The sequence below is a fragment of the Ammospiza caudacuta genome, chromosome 17 (assembly GCF_027887145.1).
Source record: "Ammospiza caudacuta isolate bAmmCau1 chromosome 17, bAmmCau1.pri, whole genome shotgun sequence".
NCBI classification, from domain to species: domain Eukaryota; kingdom Metazoa; phylum Chordata; class Aves; order Passeriformes; family Passerellidae; genus Ammospiza; species Ammospiza caudacuta.
The window spans coordinates 16996932-17016914 of record NC_080609.1 but is presented as its reverse complement, the minus strand read 5'-3'; the positions used below and the strand labels follow the sequence as shown (position 1 = coordinate 17016914).

Sequence of the window (19983 nt, the reverse complement as noted above, 5' to 3'; positions counted from 1 at the left end):
CGCGCGGCTGCTGTGGGTGTGGGCTCAGCACAAGCCCTGAGCTCCTGCCCTCAGTGGCTGCAGAGTAACCGTGAGAACGGAATCAAAGTCACCACGTTGATTTAATAATTAGAAGGGCATCAGACAGAAGAGGATAAAACATCTCAGTCTCGTGATCAGGGGTGTCAGGGGTGTTTTCAGCAGAATCACGTGCATGACACAGTGCACAGGAAACCCCCCCTCTCAGCAGCTCCCTCAGCCTGGTAGGACACCAAGGCAGCTAAGAGGGCAACAGCTATAATACATATCTATATATATATAAAAATACCCCCCCACTGTATTTATCGGGGAACAGTGTTGTGTAGCTGTAGGTACCCTCTCCAAAAAGAATCCGATCTGCTGCTTTCAGAAGTTCATTTCCTTTCTGTCCACACAGTCTGAATTTAAATGCTGATACGTGTCTTCTTCTCCCACCCTGCCAAGGCTCCTTGCACGAGACAGTGGCAGGATGGAGCTGAATCTGGACTTGGTTCCTCTCCCAGACGAAGTGGCTTGTGCTTGGTGCAGGTTCCTACAGACGTGGGGCCAGCCCAGACACCTGTCTGGCCTGAAGCCCAGCTCGTCTGCTCAGAGAAGATCACACAGGTGCCACCTGCACCATCCCAGTGCACGGCCTGGCAGTGTCACTGATGTCCTGTCAGCTGGACAGGGCTCTGTGTATGCGGCCACACACCTCCTCAGCTCCCAGGGTCACCATCATCTCTGCCACGCTGGGGCCGTGCTGCAAACACAGAGTCACTGAGCACGGGAACTGCCCTGCCCAGCTCGTGTCTGTGCATCACAGACTGCTGCCAGCCCTGCCCAGAGGCACCTGAAGGGCTGGCACCAGAGCTGAGCCAGGACTAGGCTCTGGAGAACTTCTGTAAACTGTGGGTTTGAGCTCTGTGAAAGCACACTGCACATCATCTCAGAACTGCTGTTTTACCTGCTGCCCGCTGAGCGCCAGGCGCAGCAGCTGCATCATGCTGCTGTACTTGGTCTCTCTGGTCTGCTTCTGCACACCTCTCAGCTCTCTGTTCAAATCCTCCACAGTCAGGGCAGCTGCTGGCCTTGTCAGGAGCCTTTGGGGAAGAAGGTGTCCTTACACTCTGGGGACATGGAAACCACAGGGCTCCGACCCCTCACCCCTGCCCTGTGCCAGGATGCTCCCTTCTCCTCCCCAGCAGCAGAGCTCATTCAAAAGAGCAAGTTTCAACTACAAAATTATGCCACAGACCTGGAAAACTACCAAAAAAGCAGTAATTCTGACTGTTTTCAGAGATGAGGAGCCATTGCTGCCACTACTCAGCTCAGAGAGCAGCACACTTACCCTGAGACCAGTTTTCCTATTTTATCTACTTCTGCAGAAATTGTTTGTAGCTGCTGCCGGGACACCGAGGGCCTGACCCACAGGTAGGAGTAATCACTCGACACCAGATCCTTCAGGAGGCTTATGTGGCCCTGGGGGAGGGAAGCAAAGCCGGCAAGGCAGAGGGCTGTGCTGTGGAGGAAGCAATTCCTCAGCCTGGAGGATGGGGGCACAGCACTCTGCCACTACCCATACTTTTCTCAGCAGAAGGACTCGCTCCACATATTCCTCTTCCAGAACATCTGGATCCACTTGCTGCTGCCCATAGACGAGCTCCACCAGCCCCTGCAGCTCCCTGACGAGCTTCTGGCGCAGCCCTTGGTTCTCAATGTGACGGCTGAGGTGAATCCTGCAGCACAGCAAAGACCTGCCTTTGGAGTGCTTTGGGTTGCCTCAGATCACCCCAACCACGTCTCACAGAATATTCTGAGCTGGAAGAGACCCTCAGGGATCATCAAGTCCAACTCTTAAGGGAATAGCCCATCTGGGGACTGAACTCTCAACTTTGGCATTCTTAGCACCATGCTCTGACCAACTGAGCTAAAACTGTGGAAGTGTTAGAAAAGCAGCACTAAACCAGAGTCAGACACTCTACAAACAAGCATTTCGCTCAGGTGCCCCACAGGGAACTGATGATGAGGCCACCTCAGCAGCACAATGTCCTAGGAGCACGAGTGTACTTGCAGAAGAACCTTCTGGAAGTGTTAACTCTTTTTAGATGTTATTTTCTTAGGTTATAAGCATAAGACTTTAGATCCTCTCAGCTACACCCACCCTCTCTCTAGACTTTCAGTGCTACCAACCCCAGAGTCCAAGCACAGAATGGGAGAGGAGGCAGGAACTGTGTGAGCAGAAACTTATGGTTCCTCTTAGCACGGCCCAACAAGTGCTGCACCAGGATCCAACAAACAAAACTCCAGCCAAAGCCAAGTGCTAGAAATAAAATCTCACTGACATGGTGCTTACTACATTTTAAAGCTACCACTAATTTTTTACCTGTTGAATTCTGGGAGTGCTTCGAGGTCCAGGAGAGCAGAATGAGTTGTAATTCTGCTTACTTCAAACTGGGAGATCAGCTCCTCCAGAGTCCTCCCCATCTGTTTCTCTGTAACACAAGCCAGAGGGAATCACAGGGCTGTGCTCTCCTCGGGCACGGGGCTGGGAGCATGCTGAGCAAAGGTGACACAGGACAGCCACCCGTGCAGTGCCAGTAGCAGCAGGGGTGTCCCAGGAGGGAAGCAGCAGCAGGCACACTGCCATGCTGCCCTCTCCTCCCTGCTTTGCTGCAGAGGCACTGGGAACTAGGACGTTCTGCTTGGCTCCATCACCTTCCTCAGCAGAGCCCCTCTGCCTCAGTTGGCCAGAGAAGTCACACTCAGCCAGGAGCGGGCACTGCCCAAGCGAGATTTCATTCCCAAGCAGAGCTCTCAGAACACAAGTTAATTTGTGATCCCCAACAGCAAAAACCACAAAAGGAGACATTGACTCAACTCCTTGTGGTCTGTCAGGTTAAAGGAAAGGTGGCACAGGTGCCAGACAACACTGCAATCACTAACCACAGACTGCAAGCTTTCTCAAGGCTTCACAGAGTTTCTCAGCCTTGAAGGGAGGGTTTTCCCAAGGGAGAACCCATTAAGCACCTGATTCAATTTTAATGGCTGCACAGCAGCAGGAAGATTTCCACCATCCCAGCTCCTTCCACAGGAGCTCTGCAGAAGGCCCGGTGGCACCTCAGCGACTGGCTGGTTGTGTGACACCCATTCCCTGACCCCTTCAAACACGGACAGGATCTCAGCTATTAGAGCAAACCCTCCGTGCCACGAAGCCAGCATGAGGCGGGCGGGCGGGCAGGAGCCCGTGGCGGTACCTGCGAACCCCGAGCCGCAGTTGGTGACCATGTCCAGCAGCGCCTCTGGCAGGAAGCCGTCCCGAGCAAAGCGCTCCAGGAAGATGTCCCCCTGCCTCTTGGACAGCTTGCCCCCGTCCTTGTTCAGCAGCAGCGGCAGGTGCCCGAACCGGGGCGGCTCCCAGCCCAAGGCCTTGTAGAGCAGCAGGTGCTTGGAGGTGGAGGCCAGCCACTCGGTGCCGCGCAGCACGTGGGTGACGCCCATGTGGTGGTCGTCGACCACGCTGGCCAGGTGGTACGTGGGGAAGCCGTCCCCCTTGAGGATCACGGGGTCGCCCTCCACCTCTGCCACCTCGTGCTTGCTCCAGCCGTAGACCAGGTCCTGGAAGGGCTGCACGCCCCTCTCCAGGCGGAAGCGGATGACGCACTCCAGGCCCTGGGAAAGCTTCTGGGCCACCTCCGAGGCCGTCAGGTGCCGGCACCGGTTGTCGTACCTTGGGGAGATGAGCACCGTCTCAGGCACCAGGGCTTCTGCTCAGCACAGGCCAACGCCACCAGCTGTTCCTACATGCCCAAAACCCTAAGCAGACGCCTGAATTTCAGCTGTAACCCGCCCACTGCACATCCAAACGCCTCCTCTCTGGAGGGTGACAGAGCCTCCTCCCTCCACGGGCAGGAGGCGCAGGCGGAGCCGCGAGGCTCGGGGCAGGGGACAGGGTCAGACACGCACCGCGGGGTCTGCTGGCGGCGCAGCGCGTCCCGGCGGAGCAGCTGCAGGCGCTGCGGGCTGCAGAAGCAGCGGTAGGCGGCCCCGCTGGCCAGCAGCGCCGCGCCCGCCCGCCCGTACAGCTCCAGCCGCTGCGACTGCACGTAGGGCCCCGCGGGGCCGCCCCGCCCGGGGCTCTCGTCCGGGGGAATACCTGCAACAGCGGCACGGACACAGGCAGTGAGCAGCCGGGCTGCCAAACAGCCCGGAGAAAGGCAGTGAGACCCACCCTCCAGCCGAGTACGGTTAGCCTTTACGAGAAAGGTAAGGATTCAGCAGGTGGAAAATGAACGATGCTTCTAAATACCTGCCCAGTCCAACATATCTTCTATTCCTTCTGCAGCTCCAGGCACCACCCGATTCTGATCTGTATCCTCCACTCTTAAAATAAAGGTTCCTTGGTGCTTTTTGGCAAAGATATAATTGTACAAAGCAGTCCTAAGGCCACCTAAATGCAGAAAACCTGTAATCGTGGGGAAATCAGAGGAGGCGGTCACAAAGGAGATCCAGAGGAGAGTTCTAAATAGGAGCTGGAAGGGCGCTGGATGCTGCCTGCGATGGCAGCGGCACCGAGGCGGGAGCGGCACCGCACCCGGGGCACGTCCAGCTCCGGGGGCACGGGCTCTGGAAGTAACTCATGGATGACTCCTGCCAGGAACAGAGTCCCCAGAGTGACCTGGCAATGTCCGACAAGCGGGCACATGCCAGGACCAGCACGGCCACGGTACACCGTGACCCCGCACGGCGGGAGGGCACCGGGGCACGCTGCAGGGGCGAGCTCAGGAACTCCGCCAGGAGCACTCCGGGCAGCAGGCAGCCACCACACCTCCAGAGCCCGAATTTATGTTTCCAACCCAAAACCCCGCCCCGCCACGGCGCAGCCCGGGGGTGGGCAGGGGCGGGGCTGCCGAGGGGTCGGTTACCTGTCGGGCTGGGCCCGAAGCGGACCCGCGGCCCCCGCTCGGGTCCGGGTCCGGGTCCGGGTCCCGGTGCCGGTGCCGGTGCCGATCCCGGTGCCGATCCCGGTGCCGATCCCGATCCCGATCCCGCCGCGCAGCGCAGCGCACGCAGAGCTCGCGCCATCCCGCCACTCGCCCACGTGGCCGCGGCGCCGCTTCCGCCTGGCCCCGCAGCCAATCCCCGTGCGCGCCGCCGCCGGGGGTGGGGCCTCCCTTAAAGGCGCCACTACCCGGTTCGTCCGGTCGCGCGAGGGGACCTCGGCCGCCGCCACGGGCCCGGCAGCGTGGGGCAGTTCCGGTGCCCGGGGCGCCGAGCGGATGGTCCGGCTCCCCTTCCGCCTCCCGGCGCGGCGCGGCCGGTGCTGCAGGGGGGCGATCTGGGGGTCGCCGCCGCCCCCACGCTGAGAGGCGGGCGGGGTGACTACGGGAGCCGGCGCGGTCCAGCAGCGGCGGGGCGGCGTTTCCCGGCGTGCCCCGCGGCGGATTGTACACAATCATCATGGCCGCCGCCGCTGCCGCCGCCGATGGTACGAGCGCGGCCGGGAGCGCGGAGCCCGCGGCGGCCGCAGCGCGGGGGATCGGGAGCCCGCGGGGTCCGGAGCCCGCGGTGCCGGTGCAGGGGGCGGCGGGGCGGGCCGGGGGGCGCCAGCGCGGGGAGCCGGTCCCGGACACGCTGCGGGCGGCGCTCCGGGGCCGGAGCGGGGCCGGGCCGGGGCAGCTCCCGTGGGCCGGGATCTTCCTGTCCGCTCCCCGCAGGTACCGAGGAGCCGGGCATGGAGGCGGAGGCGCAGGAGCTGCCGCTGGGCTGCGGCGGGGCGGGCGGCTCGCCGGCGGCGGGGCGGTCTCCGGACGGCGAGGAGCGCCGGGAGCCCCCGCAGGCGTCTGTCAGCAACGGCGGCGACGAGGACGGCGGCAGGGAGCTGGTGGAGCTGAAGGTGATCTGGAACAAGAACAAGTACGACGTGAAGTTCTGCCTGGACAGCACGGGAGCCGAGCTCAAGCAGAAGATCCACTCGCTCACAGGTGCGTGGGGCCGCCGCCGCCCGCCGCGCCTCCCCCGCGCCGCCGCCGCTCCTAATCGCTGTGCTTGCCCCTAGGCCTCCCGCCCGCCATGCAGAAAGTCATGTTCAAGGGACTGCTGCCCGAGGAGAAAACCTTGCGGGAAATCAAAGTAACGAACGGAGCGAAGATAATGGTTGTGGGCTCTACCATCAACGATGTGTTAGCAGTAAATACACCCAAAGAGGCTGCTCAACAGGACGTCAAAGCTGAGGAAAACAAAAAGGAGCCGCTTTGCAGACAAAAGGTAACTAATATCTCAATAACTGCTGGTGTGGGGGAGTGGTAGGATTTATGTGATTCTCCTGCAGGCGCTTGTGGGTCCTGTTCCTCCTCAGGTCAGGTTGGGGGTTCATTTCTGACAGCTCAGCATTGGAAGGACTCTGGGCAGGGGAGTAGCACAGAACTGTTTGGTCCAGCAGGGACTGGGGCTTTGCAAGACACTGCTTGTGCTGCCAGGTACAGCCAAGCATTTTGGTCCAGAAATGGAAACATTTGGTGGTTGTTAGTGCAAACCCAGCCCAGATTAACTCTGTCTAAAACCTCATTGTTTTTTATTGGCACAAAAAAATTTGATCTCAAAAAACTGCTCAAAACAAACACCAAGAAAGCAGTTCCTTCAGCTGTCCCAGCCCTGACAGGGATGTGGGTGTTGAATTCTCCTCTCACTTTTTGTAGTACAGTGCAGTGGGGCTGCTTTGACGGCTGCTGAAGGATTGGCAGCTCGAGGTATTACCAGCCCTGTACCTTGCTCAAAATAAACTTGGTTAAATTAAGTAGTGCCTCCACGAAGCATGCTGATGGTTTTCTGTGATTTATCACGTTCACACTCAGTGTAAATCCCGTGGTTTTTAAGGTGCTCAGCCAGGCGAAAGCTGTGAGCGTGGATTTGAACGTTACCACTGCTCTGATCCATGCTGGTTTGGTGCTGGGCTGCACTGCCAGATGTGGAGAATTTCTGCCATTCACTGGATGTAACACTTTGGATTTTATACACCTTTATTTATGTGAGTGTGTATTTGAGAAGGCTGTTATCCTTGGCATTATGTTGGAGTTCCACTCGTTTTGATAATTTCTTGACAGTATTTTGGAAATTGCACAATGAAGTTTGAAAGTCACTGATGCCCGTGTGATCAATGCCTGTGAGCAGCCCTCAGCTGTGTCTCAGTGCCATTGGGATGTGGTCAGGGAGCAGCTGCAAGCACACTGCAAACTTTGTACCATTCCTGTGAATTTAATTTCTGTTTTTGTGTTGCAGCAACACAGAAAAGTGTTGGACAAAGGAAAACCTGACGACGTGATGCCTTCTGTCAAAGGCGTGCAGGTGCGTGAATAAAGCCTTGAGACACTCAGAGTCACAGAGAGACTTCTCTGTGGTTTGAGACCCTTCCCAGTGGTTCAGTGGCAGAAGGCTGGAGGGATGGGTGGTCCTTTGCTGAGAAAGCTGGGGGTTTGTGTGTTTCCTGCCCAGCCCTGGCGTGACCGGTGTGTCTCGTTGCAGGAGCGGCTGCCCACGGTGCCGCTGTCCGGCATGTACAACAAGTCAGGGGGCAAAGTCAGGCTGACCTTCAAACTCGAGCAAGACCAGCTCTGGATTGGTACAAAAGGTGAGCACCTCTCAGCCTCGGGGATGAGCACTTGGTGACTGGGCTGTGACTGAACTGTGTGACCTAGAAAAGCTTCTCCTCTGACTAAACTGTGTTTAGGGAATGATGTTGGTGTTGCAGCGCTTCAAAAAGCTTTGTTTCCTTTCCTCACGTGCCATTCTCCCAGGGCATTGAATAGTACTTGATACTCCACATCAGTTCCTGGAAAACTGCAGTTCAGTGGGGTCAGCAGACTGAGGGTCCAAGGTGCTGTTCCTGGCTCCAAATGTCAATGGGCATTCTGGCATATCTCAAAGCACTCCATAAGCAGCATGGATTTGATGCCAGCAGTACACAGGGGTCCAACGGCTTAGCCAAGACTTGGAGGGAAAACTCAGAGCTGGGATAGAAACTGGAAGCGTTGGCATCTCTGGCACTCCCTGTCCTTCCAGCTGAAATGATGTGAATGTCTTGTCTCAGTAATGCCCAGCTGTGGTGCTGTGCAGAGGGTTTGGTGTGCAGTGGCGAGTGCTGCCAGGAGGAGCTGGGGATGACGTGCCTTGTTGAGGATGTCTGTGTCCTGGTTGTGCCTGGGATGGAGTTAGTTTTCTTCCCAGGGGCTGTTTTGGGTTGGGATGGGAGCAGTGCTGATAACAGTGCATGTTTTGGTTGTGGCTGTGCAGTGCTTCCCTCAGTCAAGGACTGTTTGGTGTCTCAGACACTGCCTCTGAGGAGGCATGCAAGGAGATGCAGGGAACTGGCCAGGACAGCTGGCCAGAGCTGGCCAAAGGAACATTTCCCACCATAGGGCATCATGGCCAGTATAAACTGGGGGCAGTTGGCTGGGAGGGACTGGTCACTGAAGGGGGACAGGCTGGAGATCAGTCAGCAGTGGGGAGTTGCTGTATTGGGCATCACTGTTTTCTCTGGAGTTTCTTTTTTATTTTTTTTTGTGACTATTATTATTACCATCAGTAGTAGTAGTATATTTTACTTTGTTTCAGTCATTAAACTGTTCTTAGCTCAAACCACACATTTTTCACTTTTTCCCAGTTCTCTTTCCCATCCCAGTGAGGCAGGGGGAGTGAGTGGCTGCGTGGTGCTTAATTGCTGCCTGGGGCTGAACTGGGATCCCCCACCTGCCAAGGAAGCTGTGCTCCCTCAGTTTGGCTGGGCTGGGCAATATGCAGTGATGAGCAAGAGGGATGAGAGTGCTTGCTCGCTGTGCCAGTACAGCAGCCTGACTGGGTGGTTACACTGCCTCCAGCTGCTACAGTAGGTCCAAAGTAAGCAGAAATCCCAAAAGTTTTTGACCCTTTCTTTGTAGGACAGACTTGACTGTGAAGCTTTTTTCTGGCTTTAAAACCTCTCTAGGTGCCAGTTGCAATGATTTCCTCCTGGGCAAAGTGATGGAGCAAGGCATTGGGGGTGGTTTTAACTCTCTAGGTTGGGCAGGCAGATTTTTCTGTTACTGATCCCAGGTTCTAAATCCATGCTTAGTATTTAGGGGATTGATCTCTTCCATCACCCCCCAGATGAGTTTCCAAGTGTAGTGTTTCTGGGGTGTTCTACATCGTATTGCTTAAGCTGTGAATTTGATTCTTCCTGTAGTCATGTGTTTCCTGTGCCCTGTTTCCCTGCTCCCCGAGTTAGCAGCAGCTTGCAGCCTCTAGGGAATGGTTGTAATTGCTGGCTGTTATTGGGAAAAACTCCTTCCTCCTCTGAGAAGCCATGGCAGAGGCCAGCAGGTAAGGGCTGGAGTGAACACATCTGGGTGTTGGCACAGCTTGTCACCTGCAGGCCCTGCAGAGTTGGAGTGGTTCTTAGCCCAGCCCTGCAGCCTCACAGGGGTTTGTGCAGGTGTTTGTAGTCTGAAGCTGCTCCCCAGTGGCTCAGTGGCAGTTGCACAGAGGCATGGATAATGGGATTTGTCTGTTGCTGGGATACTCAGAGCAGAAATCTATTTGGGGGATGCTGAACAAGGGCAAAATGGGGTTTTACCTCCTGAATGGAGTCACAGGTCTGAACAGGTAGTACAGAGTGAGCTCAGCTATGAGGCAGAGAATATTTTTCCTTATATCACTGTTTATCTCCCTGTGTGGTTTCTGTAGATAGGTTAGAGGGTTTTTGGATAACAAATTAAATAGATCTGTCTCAAGAGCAGTTTCTCCTTTCTAAAGTGTTCTGGGTATTCTCTGCATTGTATCCAGAAGATAATTTTCAGCTGATGCTGGATGCTTGAACTGGAAGGCAGGACCTTGGAATTGAGTGTGTAGAAAGGAGAGAGGACAGAGCTGATGGGAAAGCTCTGCCCTGGACCACGTTCCCTGTGGCTCTTGTCGTTGCCTCTGGCTGCTCATGTTACTCTGCCATGTAATTGTAGTCCTTTTTGGGGCCTCAGTTTCTCTTACCTGTTTCTTTCCCTATTTTCTGTGTTATATTCCCTTCCCTGTACTTCTCTGCACGCTGCCTCAGGGTAAAGCCTGGCCTAAGCTTTCAGAGTTAGGCCAGCTTATCTTTGCCAGCTTTCAGGCTTGCTGTTGAGAGGTCAGTGCAATCCTTGGCAGTCAGTCCTGAGTGTTCCCATACCTGGACTGGATTCCATAGGCTGAGCATCCCTGCTGCTCCAGGGGAGTTCCTTATGGGAAAACATTAAGTAAATCCTGGGATTTCCCATCACTCAGTCTAGGCCCAAATGATGAGCACTGAAATGCTCCATGTGATGCAGGGAAACTGTGTGATCCAGGTTTGGATTCCTTCACAGTGCTGGGTGCCAGCTGTGGGTGTGGGGGGTGTGGTGCTGCAGCCACCACGTCCTGGGCAGCAGGTGTCCAAAACCCACCTGGAGGGGACACTGCTGGCCTGAGGAGATTTTGGCATTAATGGAGGTGATGTATGAAATGAATATGAATACTGCTTGCCAGCATGTCAGAAATAATACTTTGATCAATTTTAATGTAGAGAGAACAGAAAAGTTACCCATGGGGTCCATTAAAAATGTGGTGAGTGAACCTATTGAAGGCCATGAGGATTATCACATGATGGTGAGTAACAGCTCTACTTTAATCATATCCATCTGATTCCTTCATGCAGCACACACTGCTGAGGCTGCAGGTCAGAGCAGGCTGGAGGTGGATGGTGGTTCCAGCCTTGTGCAGATGGCGACATGGGCTCCTCTCACACTGTCAATATTTTGGGTCCACATTTAATATCTGCAGCTGTGTGGAAATCCAGAGTGTTGTCACACAAACATGAAGTGCTTAAGCATTGTTTTGTATCTTCTGACTGTGACAGTGTTAAATTGGTAAACATGTTCACAACATAGCTCATGATTACTTAATGATAGGGATATTTTTGGTACCTGGTTTAATGTCTTGATTCTGTGGTATTTATATGAACAACAGGCCTTGATGGAGGTTAAGAAAAAAGGGATTTGATGCTGTAATATCTTTTCATACCTGTAATTTTCTGAACAACTCGCATGGGATCTAGCAAAGTTATATTTCAGAAGAGAGCTGTGCTAATCTACTGAAATTTTGGCTGTTTATTTTAATCCATGGGTTTTTTTAGATCCTGCTTTTCACAGCACAGTAACTAACTTTTGATGTTGAAGTAAGTTTCTTTTCTATAAGAAGTCTGTATCCTTCTTTAGGGGGAGGAAAGGGGAATATTTTTTCCTCCCCCTAAAGTCATGGCCTGCAGGAGGGTGCTGCTCTAGTCTCTGTCCAAGTACTTGATTTTTGATCACCGGTGTGAGAAGAGATCTTCTTCAGCACATGTTGCAATAAACTTAGCCCACTGTAAGGGCAGAGGCTCTGGCATGCCATGGTGCCCCTCTCCTGGGCATAGGAGGGAAGTTGAGAGTAGGACATTATGTCTAAATATAAAATCCTGTGGCTATAAAAACATGGTCATTGTCTTGTTTAGTTCCTGTTTGGCTTCTCAGCTCTGAGGTTTCTTTGGAGACTCTGAGTTATGCTTCAGGTTGTCTACCAGAATAATTTCCTCATGTTCTTGAAACTGGCCAGGAGTTCTGGTTGCTGTTGTGATGTTGTAAAAGGGAAGAGCTCATGGTTTCCTCAGCCTCTGCAGCTCTTGTTCTCTGCAATGCTCCTTTAATTGCCCACCAAGGAGCTGTGGAATGCCCCGAGTGCTGCAGGGAGCAGCAGGTGGGACAGGCTGGTCTGGTTTGGCAATGGATGAGCTGTGCCTGTCCACTGGCACCAGCTCTTTGTTCCCATGTGTAAATGTTGTCATTTTTAATTGCAGGCATTTCAGCTGGGCCCAACAGAAGCATCTTACTACTGGGTCTATTGGGTCCCAACTCAGTATGTCGATGCAATCAAAGACACGGTGCTGGGGAAGTGGCAGTATTTTTGAAAGCACGCTCACCTCTGGCACAGGAAAATGACACAAATCTAAGGACACTGCTGGGAGAGGCCTCCAACATCCCTGGATGTGACAGTCCTGGAACTTATTATTAAAACATGCTAAATGAGGCATGGATGGAAGCCAGAGGTGATGTTCTTTCACCATTAGTTTACTTTTAACTTAAAGATTTCACCATCCCTTTTCTGCAGTCAGCTTCAACCATATTTAAAGCAAATACAATGGAAATCAATAAATCTTAATTCACAAAATATTGTGTGTAATACACTTAAATCTGCTGAGAGTTGATCTTCCAGTTTAGTTTTAAAGAGAAAATATTGCAATGTATTATTGAGGATTTTTTACATGGTTTGAACAAAACCAAATATTTTCATAATCTCTCAGTTATCAGCATTAGACTTACCTTAGTGACTTGGTTGTGAAGGGGCCTTTGAGGGGCAGATTTTTAAGAGCTAACTGTAGCAGAGCACAGCGTCGCTGTTGGTGAAGCCATATCCCGCTGGTCCTCCAGGGCAGCCTCCACTCCTTGGTAGCAGAACTAATTCTTTGTTTTCACCCAAAGATGCCCTGCTTGCTTGGGATTTTTCCTGGCCTTTTCCCGAGTCTGGCAGCTCCAGGCTGGTCGGTGTAGCGTGTTTGGAGCAGGTGAATTGTGCAGGGATGCTTTGTCGTGGCAGGTGACCCAGTGCTGCCAGCTGCTCCCTCCCGTGCCCGGCCAGTGCTTCACCTCCTGCCCTGGGCTGCTGCATTTCGGGAGCATTTTCTTGCTCATGCATGTTGCAGTCCAGGATCATTTTGCAGCTGCTGCGTTGACACTGAGCTGTTGGACTGGGAACACCCTTGTGCTGCTGGTGTGAGCAGGGGGACACAGTGGCATGGACATGGATGGAAACACCGTACCGCTGCAGGGGGACACAGATCTCCCAAAGGGAGGGACCTACAGAGACCTTCCTGCCCTGTTTGGGGTGGGGGAAGTAAGGAAGAGAGAAGCTCCGAGGCTATTTTGGATTCTTAATAACAGCAGCAGTCTTTGTGAGCTGGATTTGAAAATTTGTAGTGATGGAATTCAGTGAATCGTACTTTAGATTAACCATCCAGCGGGGGATGTTCTGAAATGTAAACCACCTTCCAGCTTTTCTCCTGCTCCAGTTCACAAGAAGCCCTCACACCCGATTCTGTCAGAAGGAACGTGCTGTGCCTGGGGCTGTGGTGCTCTGTGTGTCATGCCAGCCATCCATGTGCCATTTCTCTCAGGTGTTCTGAGCAGAGCCCTCAGCCCTGCACAGGTGCAAAGCCCATAGCAGGTGGCATTGTGCAGCCAGACTGGAGCAGCTCACACATCCCTGCTCTGCATCAGCGCTGGGGCTCAGTGCTGCTCCAGGCCAGTAGCTCAAAGCCGTGCAGAAACAGCCTTTTAGGAACAGCCAATCTGAATATGCTCCATGTCCACTCTTCCCTCTTCTTGAGGGAAGAGCCCAGTTGAAGCACAGCAGTGCAAATTCCCAAATGAGTATTTATTTTACTTTTATTTTACTTGAGAGACTGGAAAACACATTGGCTTTCTGGTAGGAGTTGAGGTCACATATTTCCCTGTAGCCTCTAGACAGCAGCTTTTAGTTTGCATTTTCTGTTTGAGCAGCCACGAAATATGAGTTTTAAAGGTGTCTCATATCCTACATCAAATCTAGTGCTGTGCTTGTTACTCCTGTAGCTTGGGGTATTTCCTTTCTGTGTACAAGGCAGCAGCAGTGTGTCCTGGCACGCGTGGCTGGGCCAGGAGAGCTGTGTCAGCTCCCTTGGCTGCAGCAGTGGGGGCAGAGAGGAGCTGGGCTGCCTTTGCTGGTGACAGCGTCGTGGGTGAAACACAGCCATCACACTTGTCATTTCCTAGTTGTCAGCCCTGGTGTAAAGGCTGAAATTAACAATTTTTTACCTGATGGAAGGTGTGGGCACTTCAGGATAAAGCAGAGGGGTGACACTGGCTCTTTCTGTCACCTGTGGCCATGTTGCCACCTTGCTGGTTCTGTGATGATCAGCTCCCGTTTGTTCCTCAGTGTGCTCTGACCTGTCAGTGCATCTGTTTGTGTTCCGTTTCCTTTCCTGTTCCTCCACCCCCTGGCCCCTGGGGAGGGCAGCAGCAGTTGTGGTGCCCTGGTGCCCGAGTTCAGCTCCTCCCCAGCTCCTGTGGCTTCTGTGCAGGACGCAGCGACCGGGTGAGTAACTCTGGGGCCAGTGGGGACAGGCACTGACCACTGCTGGGGCACAGGGCACTGTCGCACCCCGTGCCAGGGGCACAGCTGCCCTGTCTTGGGCCACACACACAGCCCAGCAGCTCAAAGGAGACTCAGCACAAACCGCTCGGTTACGTACAGATTTTAAACATGAAGAAAATACTATACAGTAAGAAAATGTGGTCCTGTTTAGGCGCTTCCTTGCAGGTTGGATCTGATTGGAAAAATGAAAATGTCTCATTTTTTTGTTCTATGTGCAAAATTTGAATTAAAATTAAATTTAATTCAATTAAAATTAAAATTAAAATCACAGGAAAGTGACTTATAAATGCTTTAGTTGGTGTTTGTTGGCTCAATATCCCAGGCTTCTTGGAATCTCTTTGAAATGAGTATTCTAGTTAAAATTAGCAGCGCTGCTTTTAGGATCCTTTCTCTTTGGGGATGATGTGGAGTTGGGTATGTTCTGGCATATACCAGTTTTTCCAAGGCAGTTACTGACATTAAGAAACACCCTCTTTTTAGTGGGATAGTGCCACAGTTGTCTCTCAGCCACTGCCTGCCTCTCTCAGCTTTGGATTTTGCTCTCTGGTCAGTGTGACCATCCCAAGGCAGACTCAGAATAACCAGTGATCCCAGGGAGGAGTTTGGTCCTCAGTGAGACACAGTGTGTGAGTAAATTGTGAGTACACTTGGAACTTGGAGTTGGTGATAAAGATGGTTCTGAGATCTGACATTCATTCTGTGGGCATTCAGTACCAGCTGCACACATGTGTATTTCTGTTAAATCACAATTTACCGGGGTGCTCCCAGCAGCGACTGCTTCCTGCTGTGTGTAGGTGTGATTCCCCGGGAGCACCCTGGGGTGCCACTCCATATGAGGTTGCACTGAGTGTTTTCTGGGCTTGCTAATTGCAGGTTAAAGTATTGGTGACACAAATGCAGGTCCCTGCAGGACACAGCTGGTGTTTGCTGTTGGCTGCTCCCAGAGCCCAGGCAGTGTCCCCTCGTTGCTGCCATCTTGGGATTCCTCCTGCCTGTCCCCCAGCTCCTTCCCTACCTTGTTCCATGACACTGGGTGCCACAGCTCACCTGTGTGCCATCCCTTCCCCTCTCCACGCCCAGTACTGCAGTCCCAGTACTACTTGTCCCAAGTTCAGTATCCTTTCCTCTGTTTGTGCATCCCAAGTGTAAGCAGTCCCAGGATCACTGCTTCCTTGGGAATGCAGAAGTGTTGTTGCTCAGCCTGGTTGGGGTTTGAACAGACTGTCTTGCATGAAGAGCTTGTGTTACTCGCATGGTTTCATACCAAGTTTAAAGTAAATGATTAATTTCCATTAATGACTTTGATGAGGAATGTGTAACTACAGTCAGGGTGTTCTGGTGACGGAAGAGAGGGATCTGGATTCCAAGGAGATAAACTCACCACCACCACACCGTGCTGGTGCCACACACACCCTGCCCAGCTTGCACCTGCTGGCTGGTGCCCACTGCTCCATGCTCTAAGGGCCAAAGATGAACAACTCCCTGCTGCTGCATGCCCAGGTGCCACGGTGGGGTCTGCTCTGCCCCCTGCCACAGCCACGGTCCTGACCCCGCCGCTGCCCCGGGCACTCCCTCCCTGCTCCCGGCCTTGCAGGGCTTGTTTCCAGACTCCCCTCGGTTTACTTTTCTTCCTTTGTAACTTGGTTTTCCCAGTGGAGCCGTTTGCACCCCCAGTTCTGTCCAGCACCTCTCCCCACCTGTTAGGATGAGGCCGCTGGCATCTTGTTTTGTTAGTGAGTGTCCTTGTCACCGGAGGGGACCAGGAGAGCCCTAGCAAGGCTGGTATGAAACGTGGCCATTTTACCTTCTAGCCAAGGATTCCTCTTGGTAGCTCATGGAAGTTCACTCTGTCTTATCCATACTCTAAGCGATTAATTCTTTGGTTTTATATTTTAAAAAACCAACTTAGATATTTGTGTTCACTGCAGATTTATTTTAAATGGAATATGTGAGTACCATGTATTATGGTATTTTTAAATAATCTATTGCCTATTTTGGGGGGAGGGAGATGACAAATATTTAGTCTTAGATTTGCACTGCTGGATTTTTTTAAGTGTAACCTTGACTGGTTATCCTGGTGTTTTATTCTGTAAGATTAGTCTTATGAATTAAAGTTTGATAATTAAGTATTTCTGTGTTTGAGTGTTTCAATATTCTGTATGTACTGAGCTGCTTCCTCCTGCATGAACAACTGTGAGCAAAAGGTTTGTAGTGAGTTTCTTTGCAGGAAGATGGACACAGGCCTAAGTTCAGGAGACCCCACACCTGGTGGCACATCAAAGCCATGGGTGCCCATCTCCCACGTTGGGGATTTGGGTTCTGCTGCCGTGTGCCACTGCACACACACAGGCTCTGAATTACGGGATGGTCTCTACCTCCCTGCCCAAAGCCGGGCCTTAGTCTGCTTTTGCACCGAGCTGGGCCGGTCCTGCTGTGGTGTCACGGTCACACTGCCATTGAACAGCCCCAAGCGGGTGCTCGGAGCAGCCCCAGTGCTGGGCGTGCGGCACCCTCGGCATTGCCGTGCTCAGTCGGCACCCTGGCATTGCCGTGCTGAACGGGCACCCTCGGCATTGCCGTGCTGAACCGATCTGCTGGGCCTCGCTTCCCCCTTTAGACACCTGCTGTCCCACCCAAAATCCCCATCTCAGTCGGGTCGGTAGCCCCAGTTTGTGCTGCCGTTCTCCCAGCTGTGCCCGCGGGCAGCTCCTGTTCGCCGTGGTGCCCGGTGTGCCCTGGCTCTCGGTTCCAGGGGTCCGTGCGGGCGGGGGTCCCAGCGCAGCCCCCGGTCCCCGCTGTCCTCGGGCCGAGCTCCCGGCACACGGGGCTGCGGGGGGCGGCAGGAGCCGGCTCCTTCCTCCACCGCCACGGCCGGGAGGGCTTCGCCCCCGTTACCGGCCAGAGGAACCGTCCTCGGCTCGGTGCCTGCGGCCGGGCCGGGGCCGGTGCCCAGGGCGGGGGGATGCGGGGTGTGCGCTGAGCGCGGCTCCTCCCGCGGGGCCGGAGGGGAGCGGGGCGGGGAGGCCGGCGGGGCCGCGGGGCCGGGGCGCGTGTGCGGAGCGCGGGGGGCGGAAGCCGCGTCCGGGACCCGCCCCGGCCCCGCTGACTCACGGCGGCCGCGCGGCCCGGCCCGGCCTGGCCTGGCCGGGACATGGGACATGGGCGGCCCCGCCGCGTCGCGCCCGCGGGGGCTCCGGGGGCTCCTGCCGCCGGTACCGCCGCTGCTGCCGCTGCTTCTGCTGCTGCTCCCGCCGCCCCCGGCACAGGTACGGCCGCAGCTGGCAGCGGGGGTGGGACAGCGCCCGGGAGGGGACAGCGAGGTGTGAGCCGGTGTTCCCGGTGCTCGCCGGTGCTCCCGGTGCTCGCCGTGCCCCGCGCGTCCTGCGGGAGGGCGCACGGCGCTCGGTGCCCGGGCTGTGACAGGGGCGCCCCGCGCTCGGGGCAGGTGCGGCAGCGCGGGCGGGAGCGGCCGCGGGTGACACCGGGCAGCGGGGCCCGAGCCGGCCCTCGGGCGGGGGCACCCGCAAGGTGCTTGGGGTGCGGGTGAGGGGCCGCGGTGCCCGCGGGGCCGGGATGCTGCCGGGACCCGCAGCCGTTCGTGGGTGCGTTGGCCGCGGTGCGATGGAGCGCCGGGCCGTCACCCGGGCTGGGACCCCTGCGGCACCCAGAGCGGAGATTGATCTCTGTCCTCACCCCTAGCCCCGGCTGTGGCCGGCAGCGGAGTCCCCTTCCCCCTCTGCCTGGTCCTGCTCCCTGTCAGGGAGGTGCCTTCAGAGCCGGATCCAGCTCCTGCGGCTGGTGGCGGTTCAAGTGGATAGGCAGCTTGCCAGGGCGGCTTTGGATTACACGGCTAGAGCTGCTTCACTGGAGGAAGCAGAAGATGCTGGCGCCGAGTTTCTGTCTGTGCTTGGGCATCCCTCTCTATCCATCCTTGGGGGAGTGAGGTGCCCCGAGCCCAGGGCTGAGCTCAGCCCCAGCAGCATCACTGCAGAGTCCAAAGTGCTGTGGTGGAACCTCGGGAAAGCTCCTGGGACAGCCCGTGGGAGCAGCCACACTTGTGGGCTGGGGCTGGGACCAGCGGGAGGGTGGCAGCTCCCAGGCACCCTGTGCTCCCAGTTCTGCCCATGGTGGCTTATGGGGAGCAGGTAGGCAGCCTGGCCTTTGCCCGAGTGCCCTGGCACCAAAACACTCGCAGAAGGGATGGAAAAGTCCCCAGTGCTTCAGGGGGGAAGGAAGCAGAGAGCCCTGATGGCTGGGGGGGGCCGGCAGTCTCAGTTTCCCCCGGGCAGGTGGCCACACTGCAAGAGCCCCTGTCTGCCAGCCTGGCATGTCCCCAGCCAGCAGCAATCCCTCCTGCATGGCCATGGGGGCTGGAGGAGCCATGCTGGGGAGCAGTTCCCTGCCGTGTCCTCTGGGCAAAGCCAGAGCAGGGAAACTCACTCTGACCTCACCTGAAAATGAAGCAAAAAGAAGTGCAAATAAAAGAACTGGGCTGGAGGCGCAGAGGTTGATATGAGGTGCATTGTGAGGGAGGTGTTTGTGCTCCTGTGCTTTGTTGCAGCTGAAGGAATCTCCTGGCCCTGCCGTGCCACAGCCACTCTTGTACTGTCAGGTTGTGCTCTGCAAATGGTCTCAGGCTCGCATGCGGGTCCCGGCTGGGCACAGGCTGCTGGCTGCTCCCTGCTCCACAGCCAGGACAGGCCCCCAGGACAGGCTGTGCCAGCTCAGGCTCCCCGAGCAGCCAGGGGACTGCTGTGGGGCTGGGCTCCTGGGGTGTCCTTGTGCCTCTCACACTGACCTGTGGCCAGCCAGGGCCTCAGTGCTGCTGCCAAATCCTGGCACTGGGGACTGCCAGAGCCGTGTGTGTCCCGTGCTGTTTGCCCATCCCTGTTTGCTGACGGGGCGAGGCTGGCATATGTGGCGCTGGCTGAGCTGGCACTCGCTATGCAGACGCCATACGTGGAAGCAGCAGCTCCTCTTCCCAGGTGAATTTGCAATTACTTCCTCAATGTCAGGTAGCTGAAACCTGCAGCTCTGAAGGCCCAGTCAAGCAATCATCACTTCTCTGGCATGAAAAGTCACCAGACTCGTTTGTTTCTGGAAGGAGCCGGCCATCAGGCTGCTCTTGTCACCTTTAGAAAAGCATCCAGGGTCGTGGCTGGGAACAGCCACACTGCAGTTCATCCCACCTGTGGGAAAACTTGTTCCAGGGAGAGGAGGGAAAGGGAAGGCTGCTCCAGCCCCAGGATGGCTCTGGTGGGATGTGAGCCAGGGGAGCCAGGGTCTGTAGGGGCGGGTGGTCACTGAGGGTGCAGCTGCCCCAGCAGCTGAGCTGCACAGAGGAGCTGGGCTGGGGGATTGTTCCCAAGTCTGGCTGATCTCTTGAGGATGCTGTGTCTGTCCTAGAGCCTCAAAGGCAGTGCTGTGACTGTCACAGAAACGCTGCTCTTCATCTCCACGCTGGATGGGAACCTCCACGCTGTCAGCAAGAGCACAGGGGACATCAAGTGGACCCTGAAGGATGGTGAGTAGTGACTGGGGAGCATTTGCTCACAGCCCAGCTCCTGGAGTGTATTTGGGGTCTGGGAATGCTCCCCTGGCCTGGATTTTGCTGGATGGGCTCTGGGCTGCCAGTACCTCCAGTCTGGGGTGCGCTGCCAGCCCCGGCCCCAGGCACAGATGAGCATCTGCCTTTGTGTCTCTTTTAGCTCTGAAAGG

The 19983-nt window shown here is 55.3% G+C and overlaps 2 protein-coding genes across 2 annotated transcripts; one reads left to right on the top strand and one right to left on the bottom strand.

Moving 5' to 3' along the window:
• Window positions 1–98: 98 nt before the first annotated feature.
• EARS2 (glutamyl-tRNA synthetase 2, mitochondrial) lies at window positions 99–5082 on the bottom strand. The gene is made up of 9 exons (XM_058816190.1): window positions 4923–5082; window positions 4307–4462; window positions 3964–4153; window positions 3255–3727; window positions 2384–2492; window positions 1583–1736; window positions 1349–1479; window positions 965–1100; window positions 99–760 (listed from the first exon to the last, which is right to left on the bottom strand). The coding sequence occupies exons 1-9, from the start codon at window positions 5080–5082 to the stop codon at window positions 677–679; spliced, it is 1593 nt and encodes a 530-aa protein (XP_058672173.1). The 3' UTR covers window positions 99–676.
• Window positions 5083–5264: 182 nt separating this feature from the next.
• UBFD1 (ubiquitin family domain containing 1) lies at window positions 5265–12243 on the top strand. Its single transcript, XM_058815971.1, has 7 exons — window positions 5265–5485; window positions 5715–5981; window positions 6056–6264; window positions 7276–7341; window positions 7519–7624; window positions 10565–10647; window positions 11873–12243. Exons 1-7 carry the CDS (start codon window positions 5458–5460, stop codon window positions 11981–11983), a joined length of 870 nt encoding a protein of 289 aa, XP_058671954.1. The 5' UTR covers window positions 5265–5457; the 3' UTR covers window positions 11984–12243.
• Window positions 12244–19983: the final 7740 nt, after the last annotated feature.

Bases quoted from the DNA above. Each gene is read 5' to 3' on its own strand.
- EARS2 (XM_058816190.1), bottom strand. From the start codon at position 5,082: ATGGCGCGAGCTCTGCGTGCGCTGCGCTGCGCGGCGGGATCGGGATCG. The intron at 3,728-3,963 runs GTGCGTGTCTGA...CATCTCCCCAAG, and splicing joins CGCCGCCAGCAGACCCCGCG to GTACGACAACCGGTGCCGGC. The intron at 1,480-1,582 runs GTATGGGTAGTG...TCCCTCCCCCAG, and splicing joins GAGTCCTTCTGCTGAGAAAA to GGCCACATAAGCCTCCTGAA.
- UBFD1 (XM_058815971.1), top strand. From the start codon at position 5,458: ATGGCCGCCGCCGCTGCCGCCGCCGATG. The intron at 7,625-10,564 runs GTGAGCACCTCT...ATTTTAATGTAG, and splicing joins GCTCTGGATTGGTACAAAAG to AGAGAACAGAAAAGTTACCC. The intron at 10,648-11,872 runs GTGAGTAACAGC...TTTTAATTGCAG, and splicing joins ATGAGGATTATCACATGATG to GCATTTCAGCTGGGCCCAAC.